The sequence below is a fragment of the Penicillium daleae genome (genome assembly GCF_028827525.1).
Source record: "Penicillium daleae strain IBT 16125 chromosome Unknown utg000008l_segment0_segment0, whole genome shotgun sequence".
NCBI classification, from domain to species: Eukaryota; Fungi; Ascomycota; class Eurotiomycetes; order Eurotiales; family Aspergillaceae; genus Penicillium; species Penicillium daleae.
The window spans coordinates 7337059-7357746 of record NW_026623156.1 but is presented as its reverse complement, the minus strand read 5'-3'; the positions used below and the strand labels follow the sequence as shown (position 1 = coordinate 7357746).

At 52.2% G+C, this 20688-nt stretch overlaps 7 protein-coding genes across 7 annotated transcripts; 3 read left to right on the top strand and 4 right to left on the bottom strand.

The window, feature by feature from the left end:
* Positions 1-284: 284 nt before the first annotated feature.
* On the bottom strand, positions 285-4995 carry N7458_011142 (putative glycogen debranching enzyme Gdb1; the record flags this gene model as incomplete). Its single annotated transcript, XM_056914524.1, has 3 exons — positions 285-353; positions 420-4728; positions 4778-4995. 3 exons carry the CDS (start codon positions 4993-4995, stop codon positions 285-287), a joined length of 4596 nt encoding a protein of 1531 aa, XP_056763373.1.
* A 684-nt stretch (positions 4996-5679) lies between these two features.
* Positions 5680-7080, bottom strand: N7458_011141 (glycerol-3-phosphate dehydrogenase family protein; the record flags this gene model as incomplete). Its single annotated transcript, XM_056914523.1, has 3 exons — positions 5680-5735; positions 5784-6907; positions 7019-7080. 3 exons carry the CDS (start codon positions 7078-7080, stop codon positions 5680-5682), a joined length of 1242 nt encoding a protein of 413 aa, XP_056763372.1.
* A 682-nt stretch (positions 7081-7762) lies between these two features.
* Positions 7763-8251, top strand: N7458_011140 (FAM207/SLX9 family protein; the record flags this gene model as incomplete). The annotated part of the gene is made up of 1 exon (XM_056914522.1): positions 7763-8251. The coding sequence occupies one exon, from the start codon at positions 7763-7765 to the stop codon at positions 8249-8251; it is 489 nt and encodes a 162-aa protein (XP_056763371.1).
* Positions 8252-9696: 1445 nt separating this feature from the next.
* Positions 9697-10528, top strand: N7458_011139 (Botcinic acid biosynthesis cluster B protein 16; the record flags this gene model as incomplete). The annotated part of the gene is made up of 2 exons (XM_056914521.1): positions 9697-9953; positions 10027-10528. The coding sequence occupies 2 exons, from the start codon at positions 9697-9699 to the stop codon at positions 10526-10528; spliced, it is 759 nt and encodes a 252-aa protein (XP_056763370.1).
* A 165-nt stretch (positions 10529-10693) lies between these two features.
* On the bottom strand, positions 10694-12541 carry N7458_011138 (FAD-dependent oxidoreductase; the record flags this gene model as incomplete). The annotated part of the gene is made up of 2 exons (XM_056914520.1): positions 10694-11692; positions 11765-12541. 2 exons carry the CDS (start codon positions 12539-12541, stop codon positions 10694-10696), a joined length of 1776 nt encoding a protein of 591 aa, XP_056763369.1.
* Positions 12542-13731: 1190 nt separating this feature from the next.
* On the top strand, positions 13732-15655 carry N7458_011137 (putative ATP-dependent Clp protease; the record flags this gene model as incomplete). Its single annotated transcript, XM_056914519.1, has 2 exons — positions 13732-14188; positions 14259-15655. 2 exons carry the CDS (start codon positions 13732-13734, stop codon positions 15653-15655), a joined length of 1854 nt encoding a protein of 617 aa, XP_056763368.1.
* A 507-nt stretch (positions 15656-16162) lies between these two features.
* Positions 16163-20343, bottom strand: N7458_011136 (uncharacterized protein; the record flags this gene model as incomplete). The annotated part of the gene is made up of 3 exons (XM_056914518.1): positions 16163-16799; positions 16852-17204; positions 17272-20343. 3 exons carry the CDS (start codon positions 20341-20343, stop codon positions 16163-16165), a joined length of 4062 nt encoding a protein of 1353 aa, XP_056763367.1.
* Positions 20344-20688: the final 345 nt, after the last annotated feature.

The following is a 20688-nucleotide window of genomic DNA, read 5'->3' as shown; positions in this document are numbered from 1 at the left end:
GAGGGACTCAGTCGGTCGAGGACCGCCAGTGGGTTGTAATCGATTGTTAGCATCCAATGGTCCCCACCTACAGAGAACGGATCTTATCTTTGAGTTTCTTCAAATATTCGTGTCTAGGTCATTAAATTGGATCAATTATGCGAAACAAAGGATAAGAAAGGGAGTACTTAGAACCGCACATGTATTATGCATGTAAAGGCTAAGAATCAACAAACGGGAAATGGTACAGGAAAATCAGACGCTTTCTTATGCTAAGTCCCTATATTATCCCTCACCGCACATCTCTAAGAAAGTGTCAAAGCATCATAATAGAGATCAAGCAGGCAACCTGCGGACCACGATTGGGTAGGCGACTAACGAACCAAAAACAAACGCATTAGTAACGTCCCCCCAAAGCAAAAAGTGATAGATCAACATACCGAGTCTGCACAGTACTCTCCATTCTTGTTGGTCAACTCTGTCAGTCCCTTCCACGGACTCTCCCGCAAAGCCTTCTTGCACCCATCAAGTCGCCGGGTGATCTGCTGGAAGGACTCAGTTCGCGCTTCGGCCGTCTTGCGACGCAGGAGGTCAAAGTGGAGCAGGGCACGCAGGAAGTAGCCCCGCTGCCAGACCCATTCTGGACCTTGGTGGTAGTTTCGGCCCTTGGAGGTTGCGAAATCCGTGGAGTCCTCCGAGTTGTTGTAGTACGGGCGGTAATTGAGATCGGATGGGTCAAGGGTGGCAATGCCGACAGGTCCCAGGATGGCAGAGTCGCCGATTGAGAGAGCCAAGAGAGCCTTCTCGGGCGTGAACAGCTCGGGGGCTACAGACATGGCGATAGGGTAATTGCCACGGAGCTGGTAATCCTCAAACGGCTTGCCAGACTTGTACAAGTCCTTGTAGATACCACGGCGGTTCACAACGTTGGCATCGACATCGTACTGGCTATCCTCCTGGGCGTCAACGGGGACGTAATAACACCGTTCAAAGTTGGTCTTGATCTTCTCCGCCCATTCCTTGAAAGTGATCGATTTTCCGTCGCCAATGTCGACTCCCGCATGAGGATACACGTTGGATTCGTGCAGCTTCGCTACCCATGCAAGAGCACTGTAGACAAGACCGGTGATTTCGATCGCGGCTCCGTCACGGGGGGTTCCAGGAACACCCTTGCTGCCTGCTTTCTCGCTCTCGCCCATCTTGTCCTGCCACGTGCCACAGTTACTTTGACTGCCGCCAAAGATGATACCGGTCTCCCAATCGACTTTAATGTCAATCTGGAAACCCTCGGGCTTCATTTGAACATCAAGGTCCGGTCCTGCATTGTATTCACGGAATGACATGCCCTGAGCATGTCTCTGGAACACTTCTTGAATGACCTCCAAGATCGTGGGAGACTTTGAGTACGCGCGAGGGTCATCAAAGGGGAACCACGTGTCATCATAAGGCAAGAATCTTCGTGGAACCTTCTCTTGCAACAGGCTGCTGCCATTTGGAACCATTTTGGTATAGTCCTGAATAGCTTGCAGGAAGAACCAAACCGAGTCACGGGAGTTATACCGAGGCAACTTGCCGCTGCTCAGAAGGTTGGGAATCATACCGTGCTTAAGCACGCTTGCAAAAGCAAGAATATGCTCCTTGGCATCGTCAAAGCGACCAGTGCAGAGGAAGAGACCGCGAATGGAGATGAACACATCACGACCCCAGCATCTCGCCCAATCGACTGCGAAATGGGGGAGCCCAGCTGCCAAGCTAGGTACTTGTTTCGTAGGCCACAGAGAAGCCGAGTTCACATAACCGGTTTGCTGAACGCTGACCATAGCCAGCTGATGAATGAATTCCTGACCATGACGGACGTTGTCACTAAAATGGTGAATACCTGCCTTCCATGCAGCATTGTAGGCGACTTGTACGATAATCGCAAAATACCGCGGTAGCAGGAAGTTAGGCAAACCACGAACAGCGTCAAACTTCTCACGAAGCCATGCAGCCAGCTTGTGAAGCGCAGAGTAGCCTTCTTTGGAAGCGACCTTCTCCATTCGCCCAACGACATAATCCAAGGCCCACTGACCCTCACGAAGATGGTCGCAAAGTGGATGTCCTAGTTGGTTGTACTTGATGATATCCTCAAGCACACTCCACCAGCCTTGTAGACCAGCATAGACCAAAGGACCGTGCTTGGGGATGTCGTACACCCCGTCCTCACCATTGCTAGAATCTCTCTCCTCGGCGTCGCAGCGGTACAGAGCAAAGTTCAAATCGACCAAGCTGAGGCCCGAGAACGCCTCATCGACACCACTAGAGAGGAAGTTGTCCAGACCGATGGCATGTTCTGCGCCGGGAATCCAGGTTTCGAACAGTGAAATAGATCCAGGTACCAGGGTATTCAGAACGGAGATGGCCACATCTTTACCATCGCCTTCAATTTTAGTGGCATCGATATCGCGTACGCGACTTGGAAGACCCTTGAGGTACTTATCATCTCCTGAAATCTTAGCCTTGGCCTCATCACTGGCGTCAACTTCAAGAACCCAAGATCCAATATGCTTAGCTTGGGTGCCCGTGATGTGAGTTGGAGCCAAGACTGCACCATTCTCATTTCCAGGGAACGCAGTGTGAGCGATTAGGAAGACTCCCTTTCTTGTTTTCGGATGAACCCGATGAACAGTGATGTATTCACCATCGTGGTGAATGTGAGTTTCGTCGTAACCCTCAACGCCCATCATGGTGTGCAGCTCATTCAGCAGGCGCTTCACGCCGCCGATACCGCCCTCTCCGGCACCAACCTCCAGCTTGTGGGTACCTGAGAATGGGCTAGTATACTGCCGCTTCTCATGGACAAGATCGATGAGCTTGGGATAAATTTCGTCGTAACCCATGACGCTACCAGTGGCGGAGGCACACATTGCAACGAGAGCTGCGTTGGGAAGGGTATCCCTAGCATCGCGCTTTTGAGCAGGGACTTCGTTGTCGTGGGTGCAGTCCATGAACAATGCTTGAACCGGGGAAGGCCGAATATGGATAATCTCTTCAGCGGCAACACCGGATTGTGCAGACGCAATGGCATGGCTGCTACCAGCGGAGGGCAGACCCACGTCAAAGCTACCGATGGGACGCCCACCATGACGGTGAACGAGTCGACTCAACTCTGCAGTACTCCAAGCCTGCATGGCCTCTCTAATGAGGGAGTTGATACCCAGGCGCTTGACGAAGACATAATCGGCCTCCTCAGAGCCGGTGAAGAGTTCCGCGAAGACTGTCAGGTCGGGCCGAACTTTGCGTGCCTTGTCCAACAAGTATTCCGCAACAACCAGCGGAGTGGAGTGGCAGTTATCGATTCGGAAGCCATTGAAGTACTTGGCCATGAGCTCGGTGTATTTGGTCATAAAGTCCCAGAGGAAAGGGTTGTCATCAGGCGAGTTTCCGTATCGAAGCTTCACGCAATCGCCCCAGACAATCACCTCACGACGCAGGTAGGCTTTGGAGGCGGGTCCAGCGTTGTCGCGCATCGCGTCGGCATTCCAAATCCAGCCATTGTTAACCAAGGCGAGCGCCTTAGGACTATGCTTTTTAGTGGTCTCATTAAGAGGAAGGCGAGTGAAGTATGTCTCGATCAGGGGGCTGTCCTTGCTGACGGGACCCATCTTGGGGCCATGGTCGTCAATCCGAAGGTACTTGATGCGGTTGAAGAGTTGATCCAGGATATCTGCAACATCTGTATCATATTCCTCGTAAAGAGGCAGGTTCACAGCATCGAGAAGTTTGGACAAAGTTGCCTCGGCTTCAGAGGTATCCTGACTGTAGTCCCCGTGGAGTACGGTCAGGATCGCGGCACCAAACGTAGCATCTACTGAACGACCGAATCTTCCGTAGACCTGCTTGGAAGCCGGAATGCCGTGTTCATGAACAAGTTGAGCTTGTTCTTTCGGTGTCAACTCACCGAATTTGTGCAGATCAGGCTGCTGAATGCTTCCTGGGTCCGTCTTCCCGCTTGTCCACGCCTCGAGAATCTTCTTCTTGTCGGCCTTCACATCAATGGCATAGTACTCCCACAGCCGAATACCATCAACGGCCTGCTTCCGCATGGCATTCATAACAGCTACCAGATCTTCGGTAGACTTGAACTCCGTGGGTAGACCCAGGCTCTCGAGGTCCTCGCCGAACTTCAACAGTGCGGTATCCAATTCCAAGGCCGATTCAAGCCAGGGAGCAGTTTCAACATTGTATCCTGCCTCGGGGTGTTCCTCCAGCCATTTGCTATTATGAGCGGTATGGTTCCACACAACATCGGTCAAAGTGAGGAGTCCATACTCCTTCTCCATGCGCGACACCAACGAGGCGATGTCTTCTTCTCCATTTGGGAACAGCGCCGGAGCAAAGGACAATTGATCAAAGATACTATAAGGAGAATTGGAGGCACCGCGCTGCATGAGAGGAGTAAAATGAACCATGTTATAGTTCCGTTGACTAATGCCATGAAGATGCTTATCCCAGTCCACAGGGAACTCCCCCATGAACTTTGAGATGACCGAGAAAATGGAGAGTGCATTGAGTGGCAGATGCTTGCCCTGGAGGGTCAATTTCGGGGCGACGTCTATGTAGTGAATAGGAGTCTGCGTGGGCTCGGGTGTAGGAACAGGGTCTACCGAGAACTCCGGCAGCGGGGTGAAAGTGGTGTAATACGCGAAAGCACCCGCACTGGACACAGGGATATCGATCTGGATGTTGCAATTGAAATCGGGCTTTAATCTGCTTCAGTTCAGTGGGTGTTCCTCCACAGAAGAAGAGCAATTAATACCTGAACTCGCGGAACGAATGGCGCTTGAACGCTTTGCCCTCCTGTGGAATGTTGACCCACAGGCTACCCTGTCGACAGATGGAGCTCGTACCCTCGATGATGAATCGCAGCACATATCCCTCGTCACCAGGAGGTGGGAGGTAAATGTATCCACCGGGCACGTCGGGGGAGCCGTCATCCTTCAATGGGAGCAAGTAGACCTGGCGAGAGGGGCCCATTGTGATCAGGCACGAATAGGGTGGGTTGACTGCGGGGGATGACAGTCGGCCGCAACGATTTCGAACAACCGAGAACTGCTGTAACCCAGCGAAGCTGCTGGATGTTGCTCAGCGAGCGAATGGCCTAATATATGGCCGTAAGGAAGAGTTGGGAAGAGAAATGAGAAACGCGGAGGACAGAACTCCCCCTCCAAAGCTGTGTCCGCCGGTGACATCATGCATGCGGGCGTCAGGAGCGCCTTGGCAGGGTATTTTTAGCGCCAAGTCTGGACCGCACTGGCGCAAAAGCAGGGTTTGACAGCAATTGGACCGGGCCTGGATTGAGCGATGGAATATAAAACTTAATCGAGCTTGATAATTTGGTTCCGGGCAAGTAAATATTATTCGGATGAGCATTTAAGAGGGGGGGCCAGTACTAATAGTTCATCGGGGAATTTCGATTCGTATAGAATGCAATAGGTACAAGTCGTAAATCTATCAACAAGCCAAATCCCAACAATCCAGAAATCATGATTCAAACTTAAAGTCGCGCATTCGCATGCCGGACGCCATCGCAATCCTCACCTTGAGAAACAACATTGGAGGTAGAAGTCGGGGCACGAAACACTGGGGGGCTATAAGGGAAATGCATCCGGTAAATTAACACCATAGACACGAAGGAAAAAAAAGACCGGAATAATGAAATTACCGCTCGATATAGGAAGGAATATCCGCGACTTGCATAGTGCCCTGGAGGATACCTATGAACCGGTTAGCGAATCTTCACAGATAACGCAGGGACAACGTACGATAAACGGCAGTGAACAGAGGGAACTGATCCTCCATGCCCTGCTTCTTCAGGAAGCTGTTGACCTCAACGGCAGTCAAGGTACCCTGAAGCTTCTGACCATTGAGCTCAGTCTTCTCGATCTCCTCAATGGGCAGGTTGCGCTCGACGCTGTGCTTGGCGGAACGGTAGTTGCGGCCACCGCTGCAGCTAGTAATTAGATCGGCCACACCGGCGCTCTCTTCGGTGAAGGTGCGCTGTTCAATGGTCGCGCCGAAGAACTTATCACCGAAGCGAACCATCTCCATCAGACCCACGCGCATCACGGCAGCCTTGGCGTTGTCACCCCAGCCCATACCATCCACCCAACCAGCGGCCAGCGCAACGACGTTCTTCAACGCGCCGCTGATGGACACACCAGCGACGTCGTTCACCACCCGCACGTGGAAGTAAGGACGGTGGAAGAGAGTCTTGAGGATATCATGGTTGATGGGTGGGTACTCAGAGGGCAGAGCCTGCAGCTTCACCTGGGAGATCTCGCCCGAGGTATCCCGGTGCTGGAACTGCACCAGGTCGACCTGGGAAGAGGTCGGAGAGCGCTGGGGAGTAGGTGCCTTGGAGTCCATGTGAGGAGGGTCGTAGGCGATGGAGGTCTCCGACCACTTCTCCTGGGCGACCTCGTTGGCAATGTTGGCACCGGAAAGCGCACCGCAATAGATGCCGAGAGTCTTGCCAATGGTCTCGGAGAAGAGGCTGACACCCTCCTCGTTAACATCAACACCCTTGATGCACGAGATACCGCGTGCATAAGGCAGGATCTTGCCCTTGATCTGCTGGCAGGTCTTGAGGATGAACTGGTGAGGGAGATTGAAGACTAGAATGGTGCTGTCCTTTACGGCGTCCTCGATCGAGGGGTTGGCGTGCAGGTTGACGGGCAACCGGATCTTTGGAAGGTACTTGACGTTCTCATGAGTGCGGTTAATCATATCGGTCAACTTCTGGGGTCCCGTAAGAGCGGGATCGTAGTGTGGCGAGTCCTTTGCGATCTCGACGTTTTCTTCAAACACCCACATTTCCACCTTCTCTTCGAAAATATCGGTGTTGGCAGCCGCATTTTCAGCGACGATCTTGGCAATGGCGGTGCCCCTGTTAGGTTAAGAAAAACGTTCCCGCCGTTAGTTCTTGCTCTTATTGACAAGGTAGGGCAGTGTAGTGATAGACAGCAGCGGTGGTGTTGCTGCCCATGAGACCACTTACCAGTTGCCGGAGCCGACCACTGCCACTTTGTGCTTGCGCTGATACGGGCCGAGAGATCCCATTTTCGAAAGCGACGCCGAGGAAAATGATCTGCAAACGGCGGGTTGACCGGGGAGGGCAGCGGATTTAAAGAGCGCTAGGGAAGCCGACGGGGGCGACCGGGGGAGGTAGCTTGGGGTTTGGATCCGAGTGGCTAGAGGCGACCGAGGCAAAAGGGCCGCGAGAGATTGGCCAGGAAAGGAGATCCGACTAAGACGGCGCGTTGACAAGGACATGCACTGTGTATGGTCCCAATAATGATCTCAGTGTGGGCTGGACGGGGTGTTGCGGATGTATTCAGCGTTGATCTGATGTCAGAGCCGGGGCGAGGAGTACAGTAGTTTTGCACGGGGGAAGGAGGACGGAGGGAGGGTGGGATGTGGATCTGCGCAAAGGGGTCTGGGGGTGTTCACGTCACAGGGCGGCGTCGCATTCTCGTGTACAGTCGATTCGAGTGTTTTGAGTGGTCCAAGATGGTTGACTTTTTTTTTTGCTTCGATTGGGATGGTTGGGTAGGCCCAACAGGGATCAAGGGCCACCGTGAAAGGGGGGTCCTGGTCATGTGGGGCCGTGTTGGTGGGCGACAAATTTGCTGGCCGATCTCTCTCTTCACATGCTCGACCGCTTTCTTGGGCAACGAGGACTACTCCACGCACCGGTTCTTTCTCGTTGTGATTCCTCTTCAATACTCCACCACATCACATCATGAAGACAAAGTCCGGGAGGGCTGGTCCGATCAAGGCTGCCCCGTTTGGGGACGAGTTCCGCACTAGCAAGAAAGACAAGCGGCAGATCAAGCATGCGACTCTCATGTCGAAGATCGCGAAAAGCTCCAAGGCCCCCAAAAAGCGTCGCCCATCGAAGAAATTGGTCGCCAACCTCGAATCTCTCGCCGATGCCCTGCCAGAGGCCGCTGATGACTCCCACGATGCCGCCAGTCAAGTGAATATCATCAAACAAAAGACCCTCCGCCATAAACCTGGGGCACTGAAGCGTCGCGAAAAGCTGGAGATGTTGGAACGGGACCGGTTCGCGAAGAACATGGCTCAGATGTCGAGCCTACAGCCGGCTGCTGCTGGAAATGCCAGCGAGGCTACGCCCGAGTCCAACCCGACTGCCAATCGCTGGTCTGCTCTGCGTAACTTCATCTCGCAGACGATGGAACAACAGCCGGTCTTCAAGACCAACAAATGAGGATTCAACGAGTGGGGATTCGACGTGTCCCTAACCGAAACCCAATACTTTGCATACACATATGTTGCATAACCGCATGATACCCACGAACCGAATACAAAACAAGCTACGTTGACAACGGCTTCCTTTGAAGCTATGTGACAGTGGGAAGCCACCAACGGGTGGCTCGAGTACACGCTACTGGATGCGCATGCTCAATGGGCTTGTTGGCGCTGTCACAAAATTGATACGAACGCACCGCGATATGGAGACTGGCCTTCAGATGCCAGATCCAGGGAGCGTGAGCTCCCGAGGGGTGCTCAGTCGAGCACATACACCGATATATCTAGAGATAAATCAAAAGCACAAATACATCACATTCGAAGGAGCCTTCATACTCCTATTCAATCCCAGTCTGGTGTAGAAAAGCTTGCAATGATAGAAAATGCGGTCGTCTTGTTACCGTGTATTGGCTTCCATCAACATGGGATATAATCCCAGTATTAGTATTCCAGTCACTCTCCCCCCTCATATGGCCTAGTAGTCTAACGACCTTTGGGTGTGCCTTGGGAATGGGCAAACATATGTGATGGGTACAGACTTCCAGTGTCGAGTATAACTCCACGGATGGCCGGGCACATCATTAGGCGGGGAGAGTGGGCGGGTGGGGATGCGAGGTGGTGGCAGCACCCCCTCGCGGATAAAGATTTTTTCAACATTTTTAAATATAACTTTTTTAAAGATTGAGGTTATAGTAAGATTTTACCTTAATTTCTACATTTCATACTGTTTTACCTCTTCATGAGGTTATTTAAAGGTATAATGAGGGCTAGAGAGGTGTTATGGGGTACGGCATCGGGTCGGTAGCGGCTGGCGGACTTTGATGTACTTCGGCATCGTGGGAACGCGAGGGAGCATCGTCGTGAAGTACATAGGGAACGAGAAAGTCGGGGGTTCGATTCACGGAGGTGTCGGGTGTCTTTATTTTGCTCGACATCAGTGCCACAAGGACAGGAACGTATCTCGGAGACTGGGTCAAACAAGTATCACTAACCAATTTTCCAGGAAACGATGATCAATCCAATATCCAAGTTCACTAACGATCGCTCCAAACCTCGTAGAATGGTAGATCACACTACTCTTAAGGTCCCAAAATTCGGGTTTAGCGGTGTTGCCCAGCCTCAGCCATTCGGCGTGGTTCAACCGACGGGTATAGATCATATTCCCGATCCCGAACCTGGAGTTAAATGAACGGCATGCTGGATGTCTCTTTCCGGTTAGCCTGCTGTCATCAAACTCAGCTGAGGCTACACGAGCCCCACTAAATACATTCGCCCTCTGGAATTAAGGAATTAAGCTCGGAGCCCAAGTTACGCCGTGGAGGAAAAGAACCATTATAAATAGCAAGTATGCCCTTGGTTCAGTTTTCATAATCTTACCAGATTGATCAATTTTCAAACTCCAAAATGCATATCATCCTAACAGGCGCCACCGGTCTGGTCGGCTCTGCAGCCCTCGTCGCGCTGCGAGCCAGACCAGACATCTCCAAGATCTCCATTATCACCCGCCGCCCAGTGCCCATGCTGGAAGAGAATAAGGATGATCGTATTCAAGTGATTGTTCACGATTTCAAGGATTACGATAGGGCATTGAAGGAGCGCCTACGCGGTGCTCAAGCGTGCGTATGGGCATTGGGAATCAGTCAGGCCGCTGTATCAAAAGAGTAAGTAATTCTTCCTCTGAATGGACCCAAAAACCTCATGCACATTGAAAATCCCACTCATATCGATCCTCAGCGAGTACATTCACATCACCAAGACCATGACACTCGAAGCGGCAAAGGCCTTTGAGCAGCTCAAATCAGACGAGTCAGACAACTTCAAATTCGTCTACGTCTCTGGCGAGGGCGCTACTAGCGAGCCTGGTCGATTCACTGCTTTGTTTGGCCGCGTCAAGGGCGAAACAGAGACCGCACTGATGGAGATGGAGGCAAAGAACCCTCATTTCCGCGCTATGATTGTGCGTCCTGCGCTTGTCGACCCACAAGATCACCAAGCCATTCTTCCATGGATACCGCCAGTGCCCCTTTGGAAGCGCCTGGAAGGAGCTGCTTTAGCCCCCGTTATTCGAACCTGTTTCAAGGGCCTGCATAGCCCGACCAAGCCTTTGGGAGAATTCTTGGCTGGGCTGCCGGTGGGGGCTTGGGATGGGAAGTTGAAGGGTGAGGGCGTGGAAATGCATGGAAATAGTGTTTTGGTGAAGAATGTTGGTCTCCGGCGGATAATGGGGTTAAATTAGCGTGGGATACTGGGACTGTGGGCGTTGGAGGCGTGTTCAAATGATGGCAAGCAGTACAATATTAACTAATGAGATCTCTAAATACATAGCAGAAAATAATCCTTTCCTTGTTCAGTCTAGATCCCGAATAACATATACTACCACCATAGTAACTCATCTAAGAGCTCAATCGTGATTACCTGAAGTACGACACAAACCCGCATCATCCCAGTCCTCACTACCAACACCCTTCCGAGAAATGAACAGACCTTTAGGATCCAACTTCTGCTTAATCATGTACAGACGAGGATAATTGGCACCCCAGAAGGCAGCCTGGAAGCCAGGTTCGTATGCATTGGCCTCATTCAGATACGCACCCATCTGATCCTCGCCCTCGACAGCACGCAGAATGGGAATCTCCACATCAGTCATGTTCTTGATGACCGCTGTCTGCTCTGCCAGAGTGGCATTAGCCGCCCATGATCGGGAGAAGAGCATATGCGATATGGCCTTGCGCCAGGCCGGGTTGACAGCACTATCAACCTTGTCAGCGTTGGCCGCGACGGCACCACCCGCAACAACGTGGCCGATGATTTCGGCGAATGGATTCCACTTGATACTCTTGAAGGCGTTGGCCAGACGGCCCGGTCCATCTTGAGATGTCAGGAGATCTTTTGAATATAGACGGGACGCCAGCATTGAAATCCCTCCTGTGCTATCAGATTGGCCACCGATGAGCATCGTAAAGATGGTCGAGCTCATCGTTGGGAAGGGAATGGATTCATTTACGACCTGGACGCCGCCAATCTGTCGTAGCTTTGCGGCGAGCGGTTGGTACAACAAGTCGATTTGGGCGACGTCGGTCTTTTCAGGGAACATCAGGAGGGAGAAGATGGTTGACACGCTCACACTTGCACTAATGGGATAATTTGGGAGACTGAAATAATAGCCAGAGCCTCCACCATCATTGATGGATGGGAGTGCGGCGTGCCATTCAGCGAATGCGTCCCAAAAGCGAGGATCACCGCCAGCAGTGGTAATGTTGAAATTGTACACGACGACTGGTACTTCCTCAAAAGTACGCAGGGTGACGCTGGTGACCACGCCAAAGGTTCCACCACCGCCTCCTCTCAGGGCCCAGAAGAGGTCTGTATTTTGGTAAGAGTTCGCAGTGACGAGTTTGCCCTACGTCAAAAGTTTTAGTTTGAACGTCATCAGTCAGACGTCCCCGCAGTATTTTTCATCAAAGATACTTACGTCGGCTGTCACCACCTCAAATTCCAATGCATTGTCCGACGCCAGGCCCTTCCAATGACCAAATGGCGAATGGCCGCCGCCCTGGACATACCCTCCAGCAGCACCCACAGTGTGCGAGGAACCCCCGATCACCGTGCGATTATGCTGAGCTACAGCTTCATACATCTCCGGAAGCTGCACACCGGCACCAATCGTAATCGCGGGACCCTCACTCTTCGACGATCCCTTAGGCACAAAACTGTCCACAATCTTGATATCCTTCATATTATGCGTGAGAATCTGCAGGGACTCGGGGGCCGTCGAACGTCCCAAAAAGTCATGCCCGGTGTTCTTGATAGCCAGTCGCAGGTTGTGAGTGCTAGCAAATTGGACAGCATGTTGGATATCAGACGCACTCTGAACTATGGCGGAGTATAGCGAGATGCGGCCTTGCTGACAGGCGGCATTTTCGGGTGACTCGATATAACATGACTGGTTACGCTCTGGCCAGGCTTCCCAATTCTCCCATTGACCAGCACCTGGTTGCGAGGAGCGCCAGACAGAGTCCGTCCAGCTGTCGGTCACGACTTTGCATGCATCGGCATTGTACCCAGGCTGGTGACAGACCGATGCCACAGGACGGACAGCTACCAGGTTCCCGTGGACGGTCTTGTTTAATGATGACCATTCTTTCACGGATGGCCAGCAGCTGTCACTAGGGCGACAGCGACAATTGGCAGACTGCGGAGCCCCAATGGCTGCATTTGCAAAAAGAGAAAGTAAAAGTGGGCTGATCATGATTGACTTCTCCCTTATTATACAGATTGATCAAACTCCCGGGGACCACCGAGTGAACGGACATCCTGGCTTTATATATATACTTGCCTGCCCGGTTCCAGTGCCCTTCATTTCCTGGGCAGGCAGTGCAGAAAGACCATTTCGACAGCGAATACGAAATTACTCGATTGGGTGGTGGAGAATTGGATTCAGTTGAGCATGGCTCAGCATGCAGATCTCCTTCGTATTGGCCCGGGTGATTGACATCATCCGTCACGCCCGGAGTGGATCTCGCGAGATTGACCCAAAACGGCAATCAAAATAGCTCACGTTGAAGGAGAAAACACTTGGGTGAGGAATGGAAAGCATAACCATAGGATCCTGATGGAACTATGGAGACGGTGAAGCCCTCGTAGATTGTGGCTTGTTTAGGGATTTACTACAATGCAACTGTGGCTGAAATCGAGACAAACTGGGCTAGACCTAGACAAAAGTACGGCACTTATTTCTCTCTATTCGCGGTTCGCACGGGGATGAATTAATGGCCAACAGACGAATTGGTATGATTAAGGGCGAGTAATGGAGGGAAATTGTGGAGTTTAGTTTGTCTTCGTTCTTTTTGCTTGCACCTACTCTATTTTATTCGAACTGTACGGAGTACTCCGTAGATGGTATGACAAGCCTCATCAATATCTCATCTTTGGAATGGACAGCCTGAATGAATGGCTGAGCCTAGATCGATAGTTTCATGTACTAGCAAGCTAGCTGCAGGTAAGCACAATAACAAAGTGATAATATTGCACTTTGACTCTTTGAGGGGATGCTTATCAAGTGTTGAGAGTCCACTATTCCCAACGAGAGTATGGAGTACACGCCTTTTAATCCGTCATATGGGGAGCATACCACAAATATAGATGAAAACATTGCCTGCTGGTTGCTATGTGATATTATCGTCTAGGATCTCAGGTTCCACATGTATACACATCTTTGTGCTCCCTTTAAAGCCGATCGGGAAAGACGGAAAACACCCGCACGCTGGATGGATGGATGGCGCCCTGAGGCCATGACTCAGCCGATAAGCTCCATCCAGAGTGGGTTATCACCACCTCCTGCGGGGAAAGCTCCGTATCTGATTTATCCCTCCGCACGCTCTCCTCGTCGCATTTATCCCCATTCCTGCATCTCACCCCGTCCTCTGCTATTTCAGGGCCATGCTGTGGCAGCCTCTCCAGCGTCGGCTCCTTCTTGCCCGGGCGCATCGCGAGGCTGTCCGGCCTGATCGGTATGCCCGATGTCGGCCAAGGCTATCGTTCGTCAGCCAGACACGCATGCTCTCGACCTCCTCCACGAGCTTCCCAACCTTTTCGCAATTTAACCGGTCAGATTTCACAACACAGCCATTCACCGGGAGCTATGAGACAGGATTGCCGACGACCGGACCCCTGGGCTCCACGCCAGCCTTTGGCGCCCCCAGGATTACACCGAAGGTGCTAAAGCAGTATCTAGATCAATATGTCGTGGGCCAGGATCGCGCGAAGAAGGTTTTGAGCGTCGCGGTCTACAATCACTATCAGCGAGTGCAGGAGCTCCAGCGTCGCGAGGAGGAAGCGGAAGAGCTGCTAGCGAAAAGGCAACGGAGGGAAGCACTGGAAAGCCATCCCTTGGAAGGTACGCCTCTAGTCCTATCCTTGAGAACCCGAAAGCAAGTATTCTAACTGAGACATTTGGAATGATACAGATGAATTTCCCGGCCAACAACGAACCGTTGGTCTCCCCAATAGCTCCAAACCACGCCCGAATAGCCTGCTGGATCATGGGGAACTAGTCGACACGTCCCCACTGCAACTCGACAAGTCAAACATCTTACTTCTGGGGCCGTCCGGCGTGGGCAAGACGCTGATGGCGAAAACACTTGCCCGTGTTTTATCCGTTCCATTCAGCATCTCCGACTGCACACCGTTTACGCAGGCTGGTTATATTGGAGAAGATGCTGAAACGTGCGTGCACCGGCTTCTGGCTGCTGCGAACTATGACGTTGAGCAGGCGGAGCGAGGTATCATTGTGCTTGACGAGGTGGACAAGATTGCGGCAGCGAAAGTGAGCCACGGCAAGGACGTTGGCGGCGAGGGAGTCCAACAAGCTCTCCTCAAGATTATCGAGGGCACCACAATCCAAGTGCAGGCCAAGCCAGAGAAGAACCCTCGTTCGACCAGTCCTCCAAACTCGTACCCATCGAATAGTCCGCTGGGCACTACACCTTTCCAACCGCACAACAATACCCCAGCGGCTAAAGGGGAGGTCTACAATGTGCGCACAGACAACATTCTGTTCGTGTTTTCGGGCGCATTCGTGGGGCTGCACAAAGTAGTTATGGACCGAATCTCGCGTGGCTCAATGGGATTCGGTCAACCGGTTCGGGGATCGTCGATACTGGGTGGCCTACCGGGCACATCTAATGCGTCACCCGATGAGGCCAAGCCAATCTTACCAGGATCCGAAGAAGAAGCGTTATACAAGAAACACCTCCCCTTCTTCACCTCAGCATCTCCAACCTCACAAAGCAGCGAGCCCACATACTTCAATGCCCTCGACCTTCTAACTCCAGCAGACCTGCAAAGTTACGGGTTCATTCCCGAATTGATTGGCCGGATACCCGTCACCGCCGCTCTGTCAACACTAACACAGCCCTTGCTTCTACGCATTCTCACCGAACCCCGCAACTCCCTCCTAGCCCAATACACAACCCTCTTCTCGCTCTCAGGTATCGAGCTGCGCTTTACAACGCCGGCGTTACATAAGATCGCAGCGAACGCATTCAAGATGGGAACAGGGGCACGCGCCCTCCGCACAGAGATGGAAACCATCCTTAGCGACGCCATGTTCGAAGCCCCAGGCTCCAGCGTAAAATTCGTCCTGGTAACTGAGGCTGTGGCCGACCGCCAAGAACAGCCGATATATCTTGCCCGCGGCCAGGGAGGCAAATTCCACGCTATGATCTCCGCGGAGGAGAGCGAGTGGGAAGAGAAGATGCGGACAGATAAGAAGAAAGAGAAGAAACCAAAGCCGCAGGCTGATGTTGACAATGCACCGCATGCATCGAACTTTCAGGAATATCGCAAGCGAGCAATTGGTTAGTGACTTGATTGGGTTGAACATGTTTATTATTCCTGCAGGTGGCGTTCTCTATTAAATATCTAATGTACATGATTTCCATTATCAACGAATGGGACCTGTGTATCACGGTCTGAAAGTCCCCTTAAATCGAATGGTTAGATCCGCGTAGAATCGACTCCAACCTGGGTACACCCTAGACTCTGTTTCTGTCCCTTCCCTCTTCATACAGTGCGACCTTTGAAGTCAACGCCATCAAAGTATCCTTAAGTGCTTAGAAAACGACCAGAGACACATTCGTATCTAAATTCAGGGGATCCGTGGAGCACATTCCTACAAAGACGAAGATAGACAGATTCATACGACCTATGAAAACACTGAAACGCCATGGGCAGATATGCACAAAGATATGGGGTATCATTTAACCAGTTGGATTTGCGCCAAGAAGTAACGTTATTCAAGTTCACGTTTGAGATATCTCACGTGAATGTAAACGCAAGTACAGCGGTTCTAAGTTCGGGCATGGAACCTTCAACGATAGGGCGCCTGATACTGATGACCTTCTTGTGGCTGCGGTGCTTTCCACTCGCTTGGTCGTCGCTGGGTCGAAGGATCGACATGTGGTTCCTTCGGAGTTGGGACGCCTCCTCCAACCATGGGAGTCTGGGGGGTTTGTGTGGGAGACGAAAAGTCGGCGTGAGCCTTATCACTCGATGGTCCACTTTGGGATGGCTTGCTCGGTTTCCTTGGCTTGTTCAACTTGGTCTGGATCCGGTCCAGCATGTCGTTCACGTTGATCTTGTACTTCTCGATGAAGGACTCGACACTGTAGAGAGTGACGTGGCCCCAGGCAGCCCATCTCTTGAGCAAGACTTCGTTCTTGCAGTTTGATATTATATTTGACTTGCGAAGGCGGGCAGCGTTTTCGATGGTCCAGCCTGCAAAGGCTTCGGCTAGATGATCCGCGTTGCGCTCAGTTTGGGTGAGATCCGCCGGCAGGTTGGGGGTCGCATCTGCGGAGCGCTCTCCATAGCCGGCTACTTTGAGAGAAACAACATTGTTGTTGGCGCTGTCGAGATTTGTGGGATCAAGGCTATCAGGGTGGAAGGACGGCAGTTCGGGATCAATGGAATTGCATTTCCTGATCAAGAAGCCGAGAGTGAAAAGACTGGTCAAGGTTAGTATGGGAATATGAGCTTAGGATAAGGTCGGAACCGTACAGTTTCTGCTCATCTTTCGGTACGCTGGAATCTTCAAGCCTTTCCTCGAGACGTTCTATCAGATTTGGCCAACAAGCCAATTTCCACAGACCGGGATTGCTTCGCGAAATCGTATGGAAGAAGTATACGATGACGATTGCTTCTTTCAAACAGAGAAGGACGTCCTCAGTCAAGAGATAAGCGCCACCACGGTTGAAGATGCGCTGGAAATAAACTCCTTGTTGGCAATACCGCACGTCAGGGTAGTCAAGCGGCCTCGAGATACGGAAGGTCCAGAAGCCCATCGACGAGCTCCCCAAAGCATCCCGAATATTAGGCCGCAGGGCATCGTATCTCCCGAAGGATTCATGAAACTTTGGCTTCAGTTAGATGATCTGGTGTAGAGAAGAAGTATGAGTTGGATCGCTAAAGGAAACATACCAGAATCACATTGCACTTGCTGCTGTTTTTGACAAATCTTGCCCAGTCAGACCATATCATCGCCCCTTTCGTTTCGAGCCATGCCTTGAGAAGAGTGCAGTCATTTTGAGCCTCTTCGCCTTCGGGGATGTGCAGGAAAAAGACGTCCGCCTGAGGACCATCCCGTTTTCCATTGACATTTGCGAGTTCTTTGAAATTCAGTTTGAGATTGTGCTCAAAGTATTCGCTGAGCATTGAATTAGGGTCAGCCAGTTGATTCATGGCGCTATTCTGAGTGGCCGCATTGAAGGAGACCGCGTGGATGGGTACTGTCTTGTCCGGCTCAGTGTCCATGGGATCAAATGGCACTCTCGTGTTGGCATCTTGGGGGTGTTCCTTGTTGCTTTTGTCTAATCCATCTCCTACCGGACTAGCTTGCCCCTGAGGCGGTTGCTGTGTACCTGTCGCCCCAGGCAACAAACGTCTGATGCGAGGGTCAGCTGGGGTGCTTGTAGCCTGAGCAAGAGCAGTCGGCCTCGCGGATTCACTCTCTCGAGCCGGCTCTCCATCAAAAGCGAGTCCGTCTGGAGGTCCTGCCACGGGGCTCTGAATGGATCTGTCTAGATTGCTAGGGCTAGAAGTCTGTGCTAAGCGTCTAACGATCTCATCGAGTGAGCCAGGCGCCCCTGTTGGTGCTGGGTTTGACGGGCCATAGGGTACCATGGCCAACGCTGGAGACTGGAGCTGTCGAGGGCCCAATAGTTGTCTCAGGTTAACGTTTTTCACGCTATCAAGAGATGGCAAAGGTGTTCGCACAGCAAGGCGGATGGGAACCCAAGGATCGATGTCGGGATATGGTTGGGTGAGGTAAGTGAACTCAGGAGACTTGGGGGAATATGCAAGCCACACATAACCGACGTTTCTGGGAGGGTAATAGATGCCGACCTTATTCTCCCACCGGAGGAGTTCCGACATTTGGAATAACTCCGGATTGGTGTCAGCAAACCCCTCCATCCAACATGTGCGCAAGACTCTGTTGGAGCCTCCTACACTTTCCTCGGCTTGACACAGAGTGGCATACTGATCGGGCGTGCACACATCCTTGAACCACATCTCAAACCTAGTAGTTCGTCCTCCAGCATCCTTGGCTGCCAGGAGGTCATCTTTCACCTCTGCCGTTAGCCCACACAACCGTACAGCCCCAACGAGATGTTTTTCTGTGCCGAAATATATGTGTGCCAGAACTTCACCGCGGTTGACAAAATAGTTATTTTTTCGGAACGTCATGCAGCCAGGCTCGCGTTTACCTATCGGCATACGCTTGATTTGGTCCTTTGCAGACATCGGAGGTTCTTTAGATGGACTTGAAGGCCTAGCGGACAGAACCAGCGCATCGCCGTTCACAGGGGTGTCATTCCTGGTATCAGTGATGGTAGCTGGAATGGGCACAAGCGGAGGAGGAGGTGACCGCGTAGATGTGGAGGCTGACTTTGGACGCGTCACGGTCACGAAGGGGGAAGGAGCGGGCCGATAGCAGTCGGCTGCCCGATGATGATCTGGGGATCTCCGCCGGCTTACTGGAGATCTTTGACGAGCCTCTCGTGGTCTGGACGAGCGGTCAGGCGATCTAGATCGCGAGTCAGATCTCCGACGGGAATCTGGCGACCTTTCGCGTGGGCCTGGGCGCCGAGGGGGAGGACTACGGCGAGAACGGCTCGGTCTGTAGGAGTCACCAAATCGCAGAGGGGGACCGCGGGGCGAGATAGGAGGGGATCGACCGAGCCTCTCTGTTTGAGGGACCCGAGGCGCCTGCGAGGGAGGGCCATGGGCTTCGGAAGACCCAGTTAGGGAAGCTCTAGACGACGCAGCAGTAGTTTTGATCCCACCCTGAGAGCCCCGTCGGTAACTATCCGAAGCTGTCATTTTAGCAAATGGAACGGGCACTCCAGCAGCTGTCCTGGCAGGAAATTCAGTGGGCTTGCGCAGATCCAGCTGGGTTATGTCAGGTTCTGGATCCTTGGATTTGTGGGGTGCAAAGGCAGTGTAAAGAGGCCCTAATGCTAGCTGCTTGGCAGGTTGGCTTGATGAGGTCTGTGATCGTTGAGATTGAGACTCCCGTGTCTGCTTGGCTCCAGTTGCTGGTATGTCGCCAGTGTTCTGGCTGGGACCTTTGTCAGAGGCTTTATCTAACTTCGAGGTTGCAGTCTTCGAGATCTCAGTGACAGGGTGGGAGGCCCGAGAGGTTTCGGCAGATTCGGAAGTTTGTGGAAGTGGTTGAGTTGGTTGAGTTGGTTGAGTCTTCTTTGCCGGAATAGCAAAATCCTGGGAAGGTTGTGATCGAGGGATTTCAGGTGGCCCTGGTTCTATTTTGCTCGGCTTAGACGAGCTTTGAGGACCCAAGCCCACCCGCAGACGATTAAAAGACGAATCCTGCAGAGACTGAGCCGTAGGCAAGGTCGAAGGCGGCAGACTTCCCTTGGAGGAGTGGGATTCTGGCTCTGGGTCATCTGATGAGACAAAGAGAGACGATATGTCTGAAGCGAAGGAGCTAGACCGTTGACCAGGCTTGTGGAAAATTGCGCTGGTCCGAATGAGTGGCACATCCGGCGAGGACGCGCGAGATGCCTGCATCAATGGAGCATCGGATGACGACTCTCGAGAATCGGGCAGCCCGTTCGACACAGAGGGAGGAAGAGGCTTGTCATTCTTTCGAGCAGCCCTCTCGGCACGTTTCCTCCGGCGAGCTTCCTTGCGTCTCCGAGTTTCACGTTCGCGGTCATGTTTAGCTCTTCTCCAGATGTCCACATCGAAATCTTGTTCCATGCCCGCTGCAACTCTTCGTCTTTTTTCCTTCCACGTAAGCATGGTGTCGTCCATCTCTAGGAACATTTCAGCTGGCTCCCATGTGGCTCGGTCGATGGGATAGTGGGCCCATTTAAGTAAGAACTTCTTCTTGCCCGTTTGATGTGAAGAGCGCTCTGCAAGAATCTCTTCGACTTCATATTCTGAATCCTGCTCACTTGGAGCAGTAGACGCCAGAGAATCCGCATCTGAGAGAGTGGCGGCATCTCTCATCTCCGTGTCTGCCTCCATTGCAGAGGGCCCGCAGCATCAGCAGGTTCCTCACCACCAGGGGGCAAGAGGTAGGGAGAATCACAGAAACTGGGAAATGGCAAATCAAAACTACTGCGAAGGAGGAGATGCGTGCTGAGTTTGCTGTTTGAGCAGGGGCTGGGGTGAAAGAAAAATCTCCAGACCGAACAGGCCTGAGGTCATTGCGACTGGGGTTGAAGATAGCTGCACGCGTGCCGGAGATCTTGACACGAATTAATTTGGCATAGATATGGTAACACCCTGATCCCCAAGCTCTATTTGACAAAAGATACTTTATGAAGAGGTTCACGACTACTGCGTATCTTTTCCCGCATTGTTTAGAAA